At 34.2% G+C, this 17,771-nt stretch overlaps 1 protein-coding gene and 1 pseudogene across 1 annotated transcript in view; both read right to left on the bottom strand.

Annotated features, from left to right (window-relative positions):
• Nucleotides 1-625: 625 nt before the first annotated feature.
• The window catches only part of Meikin (meiotic kinetochore factor), a 95,046-nt gene continuing 77,900 nt past the window's right edge, over nucleotides 626-17,771 (bottom strand). Inside the window, exons 7-11 of the mRNA XM_063230576.1 lie at nucleotides 15,510-15,671; nucleotides 13,059-13,130; nucleotides 10,395-10,514; nucleotides 4,850-4,970; nucleotides 626-772 (exon numbers count right to left, since the gene is read on the bottom strand). Of these exons, the coding sequence (XP_063086646.1) occupies nucleotides 741-772; nucleotides 4,850-4,970; nucleotides 10,395-10,514; nucleotides 13,059-13,130; nucleotides 15,510-15,671 (507 nt within the window). The 3' untranslated portion in view covers nucleotides 626-740. The remainder of the gene's footprint in view (nucleotides 773-4,849; nucleotides 4,971-10,394; nucleotides 10,515-13,058; nucleotides 13,131-15,509; nucleotides 15,672-17,771) is intronic.
• LOC111755374 (small nucleolar RNA U3) lies at nucleotides 13,461-13,701 on the bottom strand (annotated as a pseudogene).

Genomic DNA, 17,771 nt, shown 5'->3' on the forward strand with positions numbered 1-17,771 from the left:
CAGTCGTGAGTTCAATGCCTGGTACTGATAAAAAGGAAAAAGACAAAAAAAAAAAAAAAAAAAGAAAGGTATTGTTGAGATGCCATAAGTCAAATTACCAAAATAATAATCTTACAGATATTATTGGTAATAAAAGCGTATTTGAAGATAAAGTAATATATTAAACACTTAATTATGATTGACTGTACATATATTATATATTCCTTGCTTCAGCAATTCTTGAGTATAGAGTTTCTTTCAAGTAGGACCTGGAATTAGGCCTCTCAATCATGTGGTTTCAATTAAGTTCTGTTAAAAATAGCTTGTAATATAAGCATTTTCATTTTTAGTACTTCAACAACTTTACTCCTTTAATTCATACAAAGGACAGACTTTAGAAAAAAAAAGAATCAAAGGAAGTTACAGAATCCCTTGTTGCTGGCTCTTCACATACTGTAAAATCATGTATTTTAATGTTTAGTCTTGTAATAAATATCAACCATTGGGTCCTATGTTTACAGTATAAATACTGTACATCTATTTAAGAAGTATATGGAAGAATTTTCTTCACTGATTAAAAGTAAATAAAAAATTTCAACAGAATTTCTACACAGAGAAATATCACAAAAATTAGAGAATACTGGATTTTTAATTTAATACAATTTCAGGTAGACATTTCATATAATTTCATGCAGACATGCTTTTAAGGACTTTGACTTGACTTTCATATCTTCAAAGTAGTAAAATTTCAGCCACAGCTGTTATATCCTGCCATTGGTTTTTATTATAATATCTGGAGAAAAATATATAATAATAGATTATTTCATATGAAAGCAAGTGTCTAACAGTTACCAATAACTAATCCCTGTGGGTAAGAGCTCTTGTTCCCCACATCACTTTAGGTTTACCCCACAAAGCCTCAGGAAACATTAAAAAAATGAAAAAGGAATAGTGAGCTCAACCTTCCTGGATATATTTGGTACAGTTTTCTGGAAACATAAAGAGACTGCTCTATAACATTCTAGAAGAAAGTATGGCAAAAATTTCTGTCAGTGGCCATTGCAAGGCTCCTTAAACTCAGCTTCAATCTAGCTGTGCTTCTCGTCTTGTCCTCCTCAGCCACCACCAAAGCAGAAGCCCCTTACATTCTCTCACCCAGTCCCCTCTCTTTACTGCAGTCCAATCCAGATTATTCTCAAGTATGGCATTTTGGGGCCTTCTCCTCCTCACCTTACACCAGGAAATCTAGAATGCAGCCAGTTTTACTTGTTTACTATTGTCACTTTCACATTATGATACATCTTTCATGTCATAAACAACCTGTATTAGTCGTTCGAAGTCTTTATTACATCTTGGAATTATCTGACATTTAAATTATCCTAATATCTACGCCATGCTCCGTAATAATTAGATCATCACATGTGTAAACATATTGTCTCCCTAGCGTAAAAAACTGAAAGACTAAATAAGATGCAAAATGTACAACAGATATTATGAAAGTGAAAGGGGAAGATACTGCTCAGAAGGAAAGAATAATTGGGATGAGGGAAAAAAGTGAAAAGATTATATATATATGATAGATAATTATTCTACTGATCTCTTACTTCATCAAAAAGAATAGTTTGTGCTTTCATTGTTTGATCATTTTTTCATGCCTATATTTTGTAATCTGAGCAACTACTTTGAAGATAATATGCAATATATTAACCATTGTTAATCTATTATTTTGTTTTGAAATTCTGTATCATCATTTTTATTCTTTTTCACTTAAAATATCAATTAAAAAACCCAATTAGATTAGGATATGTAAGTAAGGAATCCAAATGTGACACAAACAGGAAATACAATATGCAGTTTAGTTTGGGAACCAGAGAGCTATCTTTGCTACTAAAAACTGAATCCAGGGATTAGTAACATTAGCATTACCTAGTATTTGGTGAGAAATGTGGACTCTTGGGCCTCAATCTATATCTGCTGTATCAAAATTTCCATTTAAATAAGATCTTCAAGTAATTCACAAGCTTGTTAAAGTTGGGGAAGCCTTACCTTTACCACCCCCTGCTCCTCCTTGTCCATGCTAACCGCATATACAATTTGCTCACTTATTAAAAACTTTGTTCATAACCATCTGTATAACTTCCCAAGTGGGTAAAGCCCCATCCAACTATTGTCTCCACTACTTTTCACCTTAGTAACATTTATATATATGCCCAGGGCCATGAACTTTACTTCCTTCCATCATAGTATAGCCTCCCATCATAGTATCGATTATATCACTTCTAAAACTTTACAATCTAAGAGACCTAGAAATTACATTCTTCTTCTTCTCTCTACATTGTTCCAATACTAAGTTTATCACTAAGCTTTGTTACTATTTTAGACTAGTTTTCAAACTCCAGAATTCCTCAGTCTGAGAAATACTTTGAGATACACTAGCTTTAAGAAACACTAGCTGAGACTTATATTTTGGGATACCAGGAATCAAACATGACTTTGTGCTTGCCAGGCAGGTGCTTGCGCCGCTGAGCTAAATACTCAGCCCCCCTGAGACTTCTTTTGAGACAAGGTCTCACTATGTCGCCCCGGCTGGCCTAGAACTTGTGGCAGTCTTTCTGCCTCGGCTTGTTGAGTGCTGGGATCACAGGTGTGCACTGCCAAGTCTTGTTTTTCATGTAAATTTTTGCAGAACTGCCACCTGGAATTTCTACATCCATTTCAATTTTTTGCAAACCACCTCCACACTTCTTGTTAGAATTATTAATCAAAAAGCAAGTTGAAACAGAATAAAATTAAAAGCCAGCATGGTGTATGAGTTTCTCAACCGTCTGTTCCTCAGACTACCCAAGACTCAGTTTTCAAAATGTCTAATCTTCACTAAAATCTAACATAACTAATTTCAGTCCTTACCTGAGGATGTTTAAGTCAAAGTGCCTTTATTTATGCTGGTCCCTCTTCCTGGAAGGCCCATGGGTTCAGAATGTTCCTGGGGGCTTCCACTTACCCTCTAGTGGCTTCTCTATCTTCCCTGTATATCCCAACTGAATCCCAAATATACCTCTATTAAAGTACATATACCTCCATTAGACTTTATCTTTCTTCCTATATGAGATTCCAGAATTTGTGAAGTGAGTTACTTGTCATTATCTCAATATCATCAGCAAATAACTGTGTCTAGCATGGAACATCCAGACTGCATATTTGCTGAATGAGTGAGCCAACGATAGAGCCTCCTTTTCATTCGATAGCTATACAAAACAAAACAACAGGCTTACAGGGGTTCCGTGATGTAAGTTTGTTTGCATTTTCACCCCAAGGAACTAATTGGCATACTTCATCTCTGTATTTGTGCTTGATCAATTTGTCTATGTCAAATACATTCTTTACATGAGATGGCGTAGCCAAATTTACTATCAAATAAAATAACCACTCAATGTGTATTGCATGAGTGACTTTTATATACTAGATATTTTACACAGATTACCTCTAGACCTTTCAACAACTCTTGGAGGTTAAAAACTTATCAATTTTACAGACATCAAGTTCAAATTAATATAAGGAATTTACTTATGTGACAGGGTTAGGATTTGAATTTAGGATGTTCTATTACTAAGTGATTTCTACTACTATCTCTCAGATACTTGATTAGAATGATTTTGGTATCTTTTGTCATATACCTCTATGAATTTCTGCTTATTAATACCTAAAAATCTAAACTTCTCAGTATTGATACTGATACATATGCATGTAGGTGAAAGCTAAATTATCCTCTTCTGAGTTTTGATATGCCTGGTTCTAAGTCTGAGTCTGCCAGTAATTAGCTGTGTAAACTTGGGCACATCACGTATCAACCTTCTTAGGTCATTTCCTTATCTTCAGAATGAACAAATTAGTAAAGATATATGGTCTTCAAATATTTGTGCTCATTGAAATCACTTTGAGAGTTCAACAGACAGTATTTTGGATTCCTGTGCCATATGTTTAGAGATTGTAGTTTGCCAGGTAATGTTAAACTAGATGTTTTCTACAGTCTTTTCTATATAGCAGTCACCATTTTCATGCCCCTCCTTTCAATACACCTCCTGTATCACACCTTTTTTTTTTTAGCTTACTTCTACCAATTTATTGCTTAAATCAGCTTCTTAACATCATCAAAAGTGAGCTTTGCCTTGTAGTCCTGATTAGATTACTGCCAAACTAGCTAAAACTTTAAATGCCAGAACTAAAAATAGGCTGTTGCATATTTAAAATAACAGGATCACAAGTTAGCTTGAGGCTTTGCTATTTTTACTAAAGGAAAGGCTGTGACAAGTGGCTACAAGTTGAAATGGAATTACTTAAGCCAGCAAGCTGCTGTTACAGTGAGAGCCTAGGAAAAAGCCAAAAGGTGGCAGCATTAGTTCAATATTTATTAGGGGGTCTCTAGGAATTAAAATAAAAGCTTTGGTCTGAGCACTGAAATGAATCTCCCAGACACATTTTGGTTTGAATCTGTTGTTGCAGAAGATCTTTCACAGAGGAAGTGCTCCACAAATATTATGTGAATACAAAATCATCCCCTTATCTTTAAAAACAATACTACTAAAAATGAAACTCAAACAACATAGAATTTCAAATCGTTATAAAAGGTAGCCTAGATAAATACATTTTAAGTTGATGTTTTAAGCTAATTCTTCAACACATACAGTATTTGACCTTAAAATACTTTACTCAAGTTCTGAAACCCGATAAGACTTATAATTTTACCATATCAATTTGGTGTGAAAATTCTCAGAACACAATTTATAACTGTATTTTCTGTGTACATAAATAATTTGTTAAAAATGTTTTTATATAATATGAAAAATTATACTCAGCATTCATACTAGAGTACCTTTAGGAATATCTTGAGGAGAAGACTCTCTCTTCTTTATAGTAACACCTTTACTTTTCATTTGTCTAGTTCCTGGTGATGCGCTAATAATACAACAGATTTCTGGTCTGTTAGAAGGAAACTAAAAAGGAAAAAAGCAGTTACTGTATGACTCCTCAGTCATTATGTTTTATTCATTCAAAGGCAAATAGTCTCAATATCTGTTTCATAGATAATTATGAATAACAGCAAGCATATATTAAATGCTCACTCCAGACCCTAATGATTTTAAAACATTTGTTCATTTAATACAATAACCAAGTAAAGCCTATCCTTATTTATAAAAGAAGAAACTCAGTTCAGAGAGACTGGATAATTTACTTAAGGATAAAGAACAAGTAATAGTAGAGTTGAAAGTCCAGCATTCCAAAGTAAAAGAGAAAGTCTGCATGAATTTATTGAATTAAAACACAAGTTTAATTTAATTCTAAGTCAAATACTAGATTCCTTGATTTCTCTACTCAGGTAATTTTCATAATTTTCTATCAAGCAGACAGTCTCAGAATACAGAAATATCTCATCTTCATAAGTAACATATCTTATTATAACTCAGAAGTAGAGATATGCATTTATCAAAAGTTTCTCAGCTGACTGTAGGGGAAGAGAACAAGAATTCAGCAAGAAGCAAGCCTTCCCTGCAAATTGGCACCATGTGCAAGCCGCTGTGGGAAAAGCCAGACCCCAGCCTCTTCCAGCATGCAGGCTGGGAGACAAGAAGAGCCAACTGCCCCATCCCATGCTGTAAGTGACCAGCTGATCCAGAGAAACACAGGCTGTGATGATAACTATTGAGGTAAAATACAATTTAATGTTTGTAGTGTTTGGTATTTACTGACTTTGCAGGTCTAAAGCCAGTGGTCTGATCATCTATTCAGAAGATGGCAATACTCAGTGTAGCATCTATGGGGGAGGGGTCTTCTTTTGAGGATGATGGACATTGTTGATTCCCTATTGTTTTGTTTTGGGGTCCTGTATCATTTTCATTGTTTTTTTTTTGGTTGGGTTTTATTTTGTTTGATTTTGTTGTATCCAATAGCATGGGCAGCTATTTCAAAGATAACAAGATATATTATGGTTATCTTGTTTTGAAGTTCTTTATTGCATTCATTGTTTTGTTTTGTTTAATTTTTACTATCTCTGAGGGTATCTGCAGCTATGTTGAAGACAGCAGGAGGCATTATGGTAACCATTGTTGATTTCCTATTGTTTTGAAGTCCTGTATCACTTATACTGATTTGTTTTGGTTGGCTTTGTTCTGTTTTGTTTTGCTTGGTTTTATTTTCTTTACAATAAAAATTAAAAAAAAATTCTTCCATTTTAATCCATATTATCCTTGTGGTAAATACCTACTATTTTCTGTTCCAAGTATTTTCTACTTGGAAGAATCTACTCTATGACTTCATTCTTACAGACAATGTGAAAATTATAATATTTCCATATACCACAGTGGTCACAAGGCTCAGCCTAGCCAACCAACATACTTAGAGAATCTATATGATGTTATGCTCAAAGGCACTAATCAGTGGATTACGTCAAGGTTTCTTCTTAGGGTCAGTCATAGGCATGAAGGGCCTACATCACTAACTTCAGCGGCTCAGGCTTCAGTCCCTACAGGTCAAACTGATGAACAAAAACAAGTATTTGGCATACATCACCTTGTTAATATAAACTATCTGGCATAAACAAAACCTCAGGCATACAGACACACTAATCAATCACAGTATTCCAGAGCTCTGAGGTCACCTCCAGGAGCCTGAACAAAGGGCAGCTGTTTTGATCTTACAAATGCACAAGTCTATTAAGTTAATTCTTTTCCATATAGGAGAGGTAAAACTGCAATGTGAAAACAAAAAAACCCCAGCAGACTGTTACCATCAAAGAGCAGAGAGAAGCCAGGCACAATGGTGTGCAACTGTCATCCCAGAACTTTGTAAGGTTGAGGCAGGAGAATCTCAAGTTCAAATCCCTCCTAGGTAATTTAGTGAGACCCTGTCTCAAAATCTAAAACAGTATTAAAAGGACTGGGGATATAGCTCTGTGTGAAGATCCTGGGCTTAATCTCTTATACCACAAAAAAAGAGAAAATGGTTACTAACAGAAATACATAAGCAGAAAAACTATCTATCAAGAATGAGGTAAAATTGGGGCTGGGGATTTAGCTCAGCGGCATAAGTGCCTGCCTTGCAAGCAGGCAGTCGTGAGTTCGATCCCTGGTACCGATAAAAAGGAAAAAGACAAAAAAAAAAAAAAAGAATGAGGTAAAATTAAAAGCATTTTCAAAAACCTAAGACAATATTCCACCAAAGACCTTCACTAAATGATCTCATGATGGACAAAGGAAGAAGAAAAATGACTTTAAAAGGATAATGTCTAGATGTCAAGGAAAGGCAAACAAAATTAAATATATGTAATATAAACAAATATTACCTGAATAAAATAAATAATAATGTTGAGGATTATAATTTTGGGTTTAAAAAAAGGACAGAATCAAAATATTGGAATAATAAACAATTGTAAGCTAGGTATATACATATATATATATAATTGTAAGCTAGGTATATGTATATATATATATACACATATAAAACTGGACTAAACAGAGTTAAAAGACAGATTGCTAAGACTGGACTGAAAATACAACTGTTTATAAGAAGTCCATCCAAAACAAAACAGTCATAAATAGGTTCTTTGAAAAACTTTGAGAAAGCTGAAAATAAAAGGCTAGAAATAAGATGTACTAAGCTTTATTAAGCACAACAAGATTGAAAACAAAAAAATAATAAGGAACAAAGAAGCTCGCTAAACAATGAAAACAAATATAACTCCCTAGAAAAACACAATTTTTTTTTTTGTCTTTTTCTTTTTTATCGGTACCGGGGATTGAACTCACAACTGCCTGCTTGCAAGGCAGGCGCTTATGCCGCTGAGCTAAATCCCAAAACACAATATTTTTAAAAATACAGTCATTAAAGTTTCAAAATATATAGAGGAAATATCTGTCGGCCCACAGGAAGAAACTAATAAACCTGTCATCTTAATAGTAGCTACTTTCAACATATTATCCTCTATTATTGATGGCAGATAATACATCAGGAAGGATATAAAAACAGATTTAACAAGTTTAAATGACACAGAAACTTCATCTATCAGCAGTTACAGATAAACATTATTTTCAAACACATCAAGCATTCAATAATCAATCATATTTTAAATTGTAATACATGGATCTACAAAGTTCAAAGAATCCATACCACTTACATACTACTTTCTCTGACCAAAATTCATTTAAATTATAAATAAACAATAAACATAAAAGCTCAAATACACTTGGAATTTTAAAAAAATCTGTGTTTCCAAGAAAGTTCTAGGTCAAAAAGGAAATCATAATGGAATTTTAAAATACTTCATACTGCAATTATATCAAACCTGATGGATACAGCTAAACAGTACTAAGAAGTACGTAACACAAGCCCACAGAAAATATAAAGGAGTCAATAAACACAGGAGCAGAAATCAGTGAAAAAAGTAAAGAAACAATACAGGGGATTAACAGTCATAAATAGGTTCTTTGAAAAAAGTAAACGTTTGGCAAGACTAATTTTTAAGAAATAGACTATTTTTTTTTTCTTTTTTAAAATTTGGTACCAGGAATCAAACCCAGAACCTTACACTTGCCAGGCAGGCACTTATGCTACTGAGCTGTATTCCTGACCCAAAAAGGACAATTAAGAAAAAAAAGGGGGCAGGGGGGCTTGAATATAGTTCAGAAGCACAGAGCCTGCCTCGCAAGCGTGAGGTCCTGAGTTGTGATTCCCAGTACAAAAAAAATAATAAAAATAAAAAAGAGGTCATGAATATGGATACAACTAGGACTAAAATAGAAGACCGTAAACAACTTTTATCGCATTAATTTTAATACTTTATACAAAATGTACCAATTCATAGGACTATACGATTTCTAAAACTAAGGAAAAAAAAAAAAGATTTCACAGTATGCTACAGAGAAATTAGATCTGTGCTTATCAGTCTTCTCACAAAGAAAATACTAGGCCCAGATGGACAAATTTTAGCAAATTTTTCAGTAATACATACTTATAATTTTACATAAACTTTCTTCAAGAATAAAATAGAGAATACACTTAAGTTTGCTCTATAAAGTCAATTATCTTTAATCCTAAAACTGAACAGAAAATTTACCGGAAATAATCACTTAGAACTATAGAGAGAAAAATCCTGAGCCATATAATAACTAAATTTGTCAAGTGTATCAAGAAAATTATGTAGCATGATTAAGTTATCATCAAATGCGAGGTTATTTCAGTAAAGGTCAGCTAATTTATTTTGTTATATTAATGGGTTGAAGAAGGAAAATAATAAAGATAATCTTGGTAGATTCAGAAAAAGCGTTTAATAACTTATAAACAATTTCACTTAAGATCCCAAATGAGAAATATGTTATACTAGAGATTCTAAACAGGACAATAAGGCACAATTCACATAGAAGAAACAAAGGTGCCATTAGTAACAGGTAATATGACTGTCTACAGAGAAAATAAAAAAGAATACACAAATATATATTGATGGTAATGAGATTTAGCAGCATTGCTGGGTACATACAAATACATACAAATTAATTGTGACTCTACCCTATCAACAAAAAGTTAAAAGGATCATAAAATAACATAACTTTTCTAGGAATACATCTAAAAAAATCACAAGATCATTGTAGTTAAAATGATAGAACTCTACTGAAAAATAATGAAGAGTATCTAAATAAATAAGAATATAGTACTATATTCATGGAACAAAATGTTTAATAAAGGTATTAGTTTTGAGGAAAAATATGAAGGAATAAATGATACAAACCTCAGAATTAATAGGTACTGAGAGGATGGATGAATCATGGTGAACCTCTGGACTTTTTTAGGGGAAATGTAATTGTAATGTCCTGTTTCACTGTCTAAATGGTAGTGCTTCTAGCGTATCCCTCTATTTTTTTTCTTCAAAGCAAGTATATTCTCTTTTTTATGAATGCTACATTTACACAAATAGAAAGCAGATACCCAGATCAGTTTTCCTATTTCTTGCAATAGCCCTTTTACATCTCAAGCTAAAGACTAGAAGATCTTTCTAAGGAAAGAGTAAAAAAGATTATTTTCTCTCTTAGAGATTCCCAGCAGTTCAAGGTGGAAGTGTTATGCTAAAAGCAGCTGCATTAAGTGAATATAAAACACTCAAAGAATAGGCTATAAAATTTAAAATTAAACTGCATGAAAATTTAAAAATTTTGTGCATCAAAAGACCCTTTCAACAGAGTAAAAAGGCAATACATAGAATTGAAGAAAATATTGGGTAAATTGTGTATCTAATAAGAGATTCTTCTTCACATACATGTAAATGACATTAGCTTCAACTGAGTTCCAGATTTCACAAAGTATCATATATATAAATATTGAATCAAACAATTATTTCTTTCAGTAATTGAAGGAAAAATTTAAAATGCTACCTCATTTGAAGAATTTTCTGGCAAACTTGTTACAGGAACAATTTCATCTGAATTAATATAACTGCTGACATTTGGAAGTAGTTCTTCACAAGATGCTCTGCGCACCGAGGACAAACTGATCTATAAAGAAATTACTCTGTGGTAGAAGTTTCACAAACAATTATTTTTAAATAATTAAGCTAAAGTTAAAAATACTGCCCAATGAAAACATACTCTTGTGAACTTGACACATCAGCAATTTCATCTGAATGAATATAATTACAGATAATTCTTCCAAAGATATTTTTTTTCCTTTTTTTTTTTCTCTTTTTATCGGTACCGGGGATTGAACTCACGACCGCCTGCTTGCAAGGCAGGTGCTTATGCCTCTGAGCTAAATCCCCAGCCCCCTAAAGATATTTTTGATCTTTGATTAACTATGTTCCCATAGGGACCTGGTAAGGATAAAAATTTTAACTCTGTTACTAGATAACATTGCTTACGGTAAAATGATGTCTGAGTACAAAACTTAGTGCTGGGACAAACTTAAGTACAGTGCAAATAAATATTTGGCTTCCTTAGGAGCAGGGACCCTTGAAATTGGGTATATTCCTGTGAAGCCTTAAGAAACTAAGTACATGTGGTGTTACAAAAGATACTGCAGCTCATTCCCTTGCAACTGGGCTGTGTACATATTGTTACATAAGCTACTGATGACTTTTTTTTTTTTGTACCTGGAATCCAACTCTGGGCCTCATGCTTGCCAGGCAGGCACTGTGCCACATCCCCAGCCCCTGATGACTTCTGTCAGGAAGGCTACCACTGAGGAAAAAAACCTCCTGCTGCCCTTTAGTAAGATGTATTCCTGTTGTTCAGGTGAACCCAAGAAGCAGTTAGGTGAGAACTAAAATGATAAAACTCTCAGAAGTACAGAATGAAGGCTTCACAGCATGAATTTGGCAACAATTTCTTGAATATCACACCAAAAGCACAGAAAATGAAAGTAGATTTGAACTACATCAAATGAAAAACATTTATGTATCAAAGCACCCTGTGACAGTGAAAAACAACCCATGGAATGTGAGAAAATATTTGCAAACTGTATATATTGAATAATGTGGTTACTATTGAGACTGTACCAAAACCACAACTGAACAATAAAAAGGTAACCTAATTCAAAAGTGAGCAAAGAAGCTGAGCATGATGGCATACACCTGTAATCTCAGAACTAGAGAGACTGAGTCAGGAGGATTATTGCAAGTTGAGGCCAGTTTGGGCTACATAGTAAGTTTAAGGCCAGCTTGAACTACAAAGGGAGACTATGCCTGCAAAAAAAAGGAGCAAAGGATCTGAATAAAAATTTATCTAAAAAAATTACACAATGGCCAACAACACATGAAAAGATGCTCAATATTACTAATCATTAGGGATACAAATCAAAACTGTAATGAGATACCACCTCACACCCATAATGTCTATTTAAAAAACAGAAAATAATGAGTATTGGGAGATGTGTAGAGAAATTTGAACCATGTGTAGTGATGCATGCCTGTAATCCCATCACTGGGAGGCTTAGAGGATCACCATGAGTTCGAGGACAGCTTGGATTACAGTGTAAGACCTTGTCATAGAAAAAAAAGAGAGGAACTGAAACATTGTGCATTATCAGTGGAACTATAAAATGATGTATCCGCCATCAAAACAGGGTACAGTCCTCAAACTATTAAAAACGGTCATCATACGATTTGGAAATGCACAAGTCATTTGCATCTGAAAACAGAGTCAGATATTTTTACATTCATGTTCACTGCAGCATTATTAACAAGAGCCAAGTGTGGAAATAAGTCTAGTAGCTTACAGAGGAATAAATGAATAAATAAAATATGGTATACACATACAATGGAATATTATTCAGCCTTAGAAAGGTATTTCTGACACACATGCTACCACACAGATGAACCTGAAGACATTATGCTAAGTAACATAAATCATTTGCAAAGGTGTAAATACTGGCAAGCAAGAGTTGTGCAACTGTAGTCTTAGGTTCTCAGGAGGCTGAGGCAAGAGCATCACTTGAGCCCAGGAATTCAAGGCCAGCCTGAACAGCACAGTGAGACCCTATTTCAAAAATGAACAAGCTAACAAGACAAATACTGATGGTTCCACCTATTCACAACTTACATTTTTTTTTAGTTATTTGGGTTTTTTTGGTACTGAGATCAAACTCAGGACTTTGCACTTGCCAGGCTAGCGCTTGTGCCCCTGAGCTATATTACTAGACCGATTCCACCTATTCTATGAGGCATCTGGTATAGTCAAATTTATAGAGACAGAAAAAAATGGTAATTGCCAAAGGATAAAAATAGGGAGCTATTGTTTCATGGGTGTGGGCTTTCAGTTTTGCAAAATGAAAAACGTTCTGAAACTGTGCATTTAAATATGGTTAAAAGTCTAAATTTTCAGTTGTATATATTTTATAGTAAAAAAGTAACAACCCTACTTGGCATTTCAATATTCTCATCTTACCCATTTACACGAATAGTAGCATATAGAGTACTTCTAGTGAAAGTACATACAACAGAAAAATATAGATACTGTTCTCTATAGATATTTCCCTGGTATGATAAAAATATAGGAATGAGGAGAGGAGGAGCCAAAAAATACAAAAGCCAAATACTTACTTACCACAAAACCAGCTGCCTCTGAAGATGGAGTGCTTGTTAACAGACCTCCATTTTTCTTTTTAGAATTTGTTTTCTACAAATTTTTATAAAATAGGAGATTAAACAGCAGAAAGAAACAAATTATTATAACAGTAAAACCACAATTTAAAGTTAGTAGACTAAATCATGTGTAACACTAATAAAATCTTCAACCTGCTTATTAAAGTTTAAACTACTTGAAGGAAACTAAAGAATTGCTTTCTGGAGGTCAGTCAACTCTTAAGAGAACTCTAGCTTGCATAATATCTATATGAAAATATTTTTATGAAATGACAATTTGCAAAGAAAAGCTAATTAGAGTGCTGAATTGGATAACAGTGTTTTGGTTATCTTTGTTTTTGTTTTTTCAGCTTAGGAAACAGAAGCTACTCAGACTATGTTCCTCCCCTCTTGGACACTCCAAGGAGAGAACAAAAATGATCATCAATGGCAAGTGGCAGTTACACTCAGGCAATACCCAAGAGCCAGCTTCTCGCTCAGGAAGGAACACTATGCCTCCTCCTCATGGTTTCTAGTACTCTACACAATCAAAGAAACTTCTCTAGTAACATACTATACAAATGATTGATTATCTTTGTTAATTTCTATAACAAAGTATTTTACTTTCAGCATTTAATTTCTAGTTTATCATTTTACTTTTTATGGAAAAGAATTATAAATTATTTCTGAAACTATTAAAACATGTATGTAACAAGGATATTTGGTTTAAATATATGTTTATATCTATAAAGATACTTTTATTTAAGGAATATCAAAATTAAATAAATCATACAATAGGATGCAGACATTTTCTGTTTCTTAAAGATGCAAAGAAGCAGTCAGAGAGATAAAGTGGACAACAAAAGAAAGATTAGACAAGGGAAGATGCAAGACTCAAGAGTTACGAATGACAGAGGAAAGAGGGTCAAACTGCAAGAGACCAGGAGGGTGGTAAGGAAGGAAAGTGGGAAAATGAAAGGAGAGGGAGATAGAAGATCTGGAAGTAAAAAAGGAACAGAAAAGAGTTAAACAAGGAAACAGGAAGGGAGAGGAGAGAGAAGACAGACACCAACAGACGATAAGCAGGAAGAGACTGAGAGATAAAAACTAAAAAAAAGTGGAGGGGAAGCAAAAAAAAGGAGACAGCAAGACAGACACAGAGAGGAGAGAGACATAGCTTGACATTAGAAGAGCAAAACCCAGCAAAGATGAAGAAACAGGTAAAAGGCAGAACAGAAAGAGTAAAAGGCTGAGACAGAGTCAGGCAGCTTTATTTCTACAAATCAGCTGTTTTTCCAGTCCTTGAAACAACCATGTCTTTCTGATAACATCTTTCTTTTTGAATAAGTATTTATTATGGGAAGTCTGGAACTCAAACTCAGAGATAAGACTTGAAAATCGTAGGAAGTTTGCCAGATTTCCTTTTTTTTTTTTTTTTAACTTCTGTTTTTCTTCCAGCTCTCTTAAATTAGTTGTTGGTAAAACAATATAGATTGTTAGAAAAAATTTTATCAAAAAATTTAAGGTTATATTTACCTGGTACACTGAGTATGTCAGCTTTCTAATCTATTAGCTACAAAATCTTGTATTTTCCTCATCTGAAAAATGAGGATTATTCTACTCTTAGTGATTGGGGAGCAAGGATTACAAACAATATATGTAAATAGGACACATGGTGTCTGTAGGGAGGAGATGCTCAGCGACAGCTATTATCAATGGGCCTTAGAGGTGCTCTACTCAGGTCGCCTTAAACAAACGTGCTCTTTGCTGCAGGGAGTACAGTTAGCTGATAGTCCTCAGTGGCAACATCTTTAGGGTCTGCCCATCTTCTCAGGTAGCCTCTGGCTAATGTTTGGTCACAGCAGTCCAATACAGACTTGTGATAGATTCTCTTCAATCCAGAACTCCTTGCTAGAAGAGCTTCTGTCAGACTGGCACTGAGGACTGAGGCTACAAGTGCTCAGTTGTGCTTTCTCCCCGCTTTCCTTTCTCAGGTATTACCCCTCCAATAAGCCACAGGAACTCCAACTGTCTCAGTCTCTCCTTGCCAGTGGTCTCAGTGACCCACCATTAATTGGTTAAAAGTATCACCAAATTAAAAGGAGCAAAATAAAATAGAGAGAGATTTTTTCAAATGAGAAGGGATCAAGAGATTGAGGGGGTGGGGAGGAAGGACAGGGAAAGGGAATGAAACAAAGAATTAAGATATGCTATGTATATGTACCAATTCCACATAAGTAATGTAAACATTATATACTACAAACATGTACTAATAAAAATTAAAATAGCAAATTAAATTATGGAGAGCTGTAAGTATAAAGGTCTCCTATATTTTTCCTAGATTTGTTTTAAAATGTACATTTCTAAATATTCTTATTTGGTACATTTTTATAGTCTTTTCAAGAATCAGAGTTAATAAATGCAGGGTACTCACCAATGCTGGTGCCAGGGGCTCAGGCAGCAGAACTCTAGTGACTGAGCTAGGTGTGCCACTTTCAAGAGCAGGCCTAGGCCGGGATAACTCAGTGTCAATGTGGGCATGATGATTTAACTTTCTCTGAATATTTTTATCTCCATCTTCTAAATCTCTTTCAAGCTGAAACAAATTCACAATCAAGAATTACATTTTGTAATGCTGTAAAAACATTTCTACTACCTCTTAGATATCCTGTTATTTCTCAAATTAAAAAACAGTAAATGCTTTTCTAGAAAAAAAAGAATGTATTCTATACTATCTATGTACATGGGCATCATAGCAACGTTTTAGAAAAGGTGTATTATGCAGTTGTGTATGCTTGTGCTTATTTTTAGGAGTATCACTACTGATGAATTACTAATTTTAATGTTACATGTTTTATTATATTACACAAGGTATGCTTAACAGGAAAATATCAATACAATAAAATATTAAGCTAATGTGAAATGAGTGTGTAGAATAAACATCAATTATTCAACATCAACTGTTTGTCCATGTGCTTACAAGATTTAAAAGACACCACCAAAAATAAATTCCAAGGTGAACTACAATGAGAGCACAAACAAAAATCTACCACAGACATAACTGCTTCAATTCTCACACCTAGGGCAGTCTTCACACACAAGAACAGCACGTTCCATACTCAATTCTCATACATATGCTTAGTTTTCCTTTACTTTTTGGCAATCACACTTGTCACTTCTCACATCTTCCTCTTTTGTAAGGAGCTTCTCACTATACAATGTACACTTAGTAGGAAGATGAAATATTAATAAAATGTCAAATATATTTGAACATTTAGAATAAACATCAGCACTTTCTATATCAACTTTTGGCTTGCTAAATCAAAACAATTCATAACAGAAACAAATTCCCAAGTGAACTAGGATGAAAATACAAATAAAACTCTACCACAAAAATAATCTTTACTTCAAAGATCACACATAAGGCAGTTTTTACACATGAGAACAGCATGTTCCATACAGGTATCACTTATAGTGATAGCACATGTGTTTTGTTTTCCTGTCTTCTTTGGTGACATACTTGACATTTTGCTGGTCTTCCTGTTTTGATAGAAGGTTCTCATGGTATCTCACCTGTCTGTTTACTGGTCTTCTCCAAAATTCTTCTGCAGAGCATTGAACAGATACATACTGTTTTTTCTCTGTTGTAATTCATCAGTTACCAATTCCAGTCCCAATCCTCTAAGAAAATTTCTCTGTAATATTGTGTGTTCGCTATTTCTTTGTAAACTATGAATGTTTAGGATCCAGTAAAACACAAACATTGGCCAATACTTTGTGTTTCAAGTGACAACAAAGTTGTTGCATAACTAACCAACAACATCTACTTCGCCTTTCATTTTGTTGTAAAATGCAACCATTTTTGCCTTCACTTGTGTTAAGGATGCATTTGATGTTGTTTGGTGTTTTGATATAGGATCTCACCATGTAGCCTTGAATTCACTATATAGCACAGGCCAACCTGTGCTGGGATTACAAGTGAGCACCACCATGGCTTGCCTCTTTATCAATCTTATCATCATGGTGTAACATTGACATTATCAATATCACTTTTTCTTTGCCATCACGTAGTCCAGACTAGCCTGGGCTTCGATGTGTAGCACAGGCTGACAGGATCTTTTTGCCTCAGCCTCCCAAATGCTGAGATTACAGGCATATACCACCATGCCCAGCCTATCAATCTTATCTCCATGATGTAATGCTAACAGTAGCAATACAACTTTGGATTTTTTTTTTTTTTTTGCCATATAGGAGGTCAATGTTATGTCTTTCCCAAATCCAAAGATTGTACTATACCTCTGTCTATTTGTTAACTTGCTGTTTTTGCAAAAAGGTACTATGCTGGTCAATGGTGTTCTTTAACAAATATAACATCAGTGGGTAACTAGTGACCCAACTGTTCAAAATGACATTTGGGTTACTTTTTGAATAGGTGCAACAAATCCATTTGCAAAGTCAAATCGTTTACTACTGCACAAAGAGAGACGTGGTGACTGAGTTCCAGGATGAATTTCTAAATTCAAGGCACAAAATGTCTTCCCACCCACCAGGGAATAAATTTTTATACCATTTTTGGAAAGTTTACTTGGCACATATTGCCAAAATCTTCAACCATCATGAAATGATACAAGTTGTTTGTTAACTGTATTTGGACATGTACAAATTGCTTGACAGTTTGAAACAAAGCTTTCAAAGA

The sequence above is a fragment of the Cavia porcellus genome, unplaced genomic scaffold (genome assembly GCF_034190915.1).
Source record: "Cavia porcellus strain 051 isolate PalLab524CR breed Dunkin Hartley unplaced genomic scaffold, mCavPor4.1 scaffold_19, whole genome shotgun sequence".
Lineage (NCBI taxonomy): Eukaryota > Metazoa > Chordata > Mammalia > Rodentia > Caviidae > Cavia > Cavia porcellus.